This window comes from Scyliorhinus torazame, chromosome 5, assembly GCF_047496885.1.
Source record: "Scyliorhinus torazame isolate Kashiwa2021f chromosome 5, sScyTor2.1, whole genome shotgun sequence".
NCBI lineage: Eukaryota > Metazoa > Chordata > Chondrichthyes > Carcharhiniformes > Scyliorhinidae > Scyliorhinus > Scyliorhinus torazame.
In genome coordinates, this window is record NC_092711.1 from 2,886,666 (window position 1) to 2,888,281 (window position 1,616).

The 1,616-nt window shown below is 57.7% G+C and overlaps 1 protein-coding gene across 1 annotated transcript in view; it reads left to right on the forward strand.

Moving 5' to 3' along the window:
- The first annotated feature begins 707 nt into the window (after positions 1-707).
- The window catches only part of LOC140422628 (uncharacterized), a 98,678-nt gene continuing 97,769 nt past the window's right edge, over positions 708-1,616 (forward strand). Inside the window, exon 1 of the mRNA XM_072507633.1 lies at positions 708-1,474. Within this exon, the coding sequence (XP_072363734.1) occupies positions 717-1,474 (758 nt within the window). The 5' untranslated portion in view covers positions 708-716. The remainder of the gene's footprint in view (positions 1,475-1,616) is intronic.

Consider the following 1,616-nt stretch of genomic DNA (forward strand, 5'->3'; position numbering starts at 1 on the left):
GAGTGCGTGGTTTTCTCTGGGAGTGCGGGGTTTGCTCTCGGAGTGTGGGATTTACTCTGGGTGTGGGGTTTACTCTGGGAGTGTGGGATTTACTCTGGGAGTGTGGGATTTACTCTGGGAGTGTGGGATTTACTTTCGGAGTGTGGGGTTTACTCTGGGAGTGTGAGGTTTACTCTGGGAATGTGTGGTTTGCTCTGGGAGTGTGCGATTTACTCTGGGAGTGTGCGATTTACTCTGGGAATGTGCGGTTTGCTCTGGGAGTGTGGGGTTTACTCTGGGAGTGTGGGGTTTACTCTGGGAGTGTGCGATTTACTCTGGGAGCGTGCGGTTTACTCTGGGAGCGTGAGGTTTACTCTGGGAATGTGTGGTTTGCTCTGGGAGTGTGTGGTTTGCTCTGGGAGTGTGTGGTTTGCTCTGGGAGTGTGTGGCTTACTCTGGGAGTGTGGGATTTACTCTGGGAGTGTGGGATTTACTCTGGGAGTGTGGGATTTACTCTGGGAGTGTGTGGGTGTTTACTCTGGGATTTGTGGGATTTTCCAGTGGGATCGGATGGGATTATCTGACAGATTTGCATGTTGGATTTCACTCTGGGAGATTGTGGGAAAACAGTGCGGGAATGGGCAGGGCGGAGGTCTCGACCAATGCGGTGGGGGTGGGGGGGGAGACTTGATTTTAACCCCCTCCTGCCTCAATCTTTCCTAGGTGGTGTTCCGCAAATGGACCCTTCCTTGGGCACTCTCCCGGCACAGATGTTGACAGCCAAGTGCCCTCCCGCTGGGCAGAAGCTCACCTTCGTATCGCTGGATCCCTCCAAGTCGGGCGTTAAGGTCCAGCTGCCCAGCCAACACCACATCTCCCAGCCGGGCATCAGCATGACCGCGCCAGGGGTCACCCTGACGGTCAGCCCCAGTTCCCAGCTCGGAGTCAAGTCCCGCTCGCTGCCCTCAAGCAAGGGTGCCCGGCTCGACGCCCACGACCCCAAGACCAAGACGCTGATCGTCACCTCGCCCTGCATCAAGTGGATCAAATCGGGCCAGAACTTCAAAGTCATCAACCTCCCTCTCAGCTTGATGCCAAGTCTCAACATCTGCCGTCTGCCCAACACCAAGAGTATCGTGATCTCCCGACCCAGCAACGTCAACCAGATCATCATTCACAAAGAGGCCCCCCTCCAGCGCAGAGGCGAGGGCCTCCATCGGAGCCCGGCCTTGTCCGTGCCCTGGCGGGCGCAGATGACCCCCATCGTCTTCAGCGCGTCGCCCAGTCCGGTCGTCCTCAGCATCTCGCAGGCGGCAGGAGGGGGGGGAGCCGGGGGCCCCCCAGGGATTCAGGAGCCAGTCGCCAACCTCTCCATCAACAGTGGCTACTCACGGGGAGTCTACGAGAACTTCCGCAAGTGGCAGCAGTATAAGGGACTGGTGCGGAAGCACTTCCCACTCACCCCCGACACTGAGGCAGTGGCCTGCTTCTTCATGTGAGTATCGAAGTACGCCAGGCGACCCTCAACTCGATCCCAATGGACCCAAACCCCTTCCCGTTCACTCCCACTGTACACAATCCCAATGGACCCAAACCCCTTCCCGTTCACTCCCACTCTACACAATCCCAATGGACCC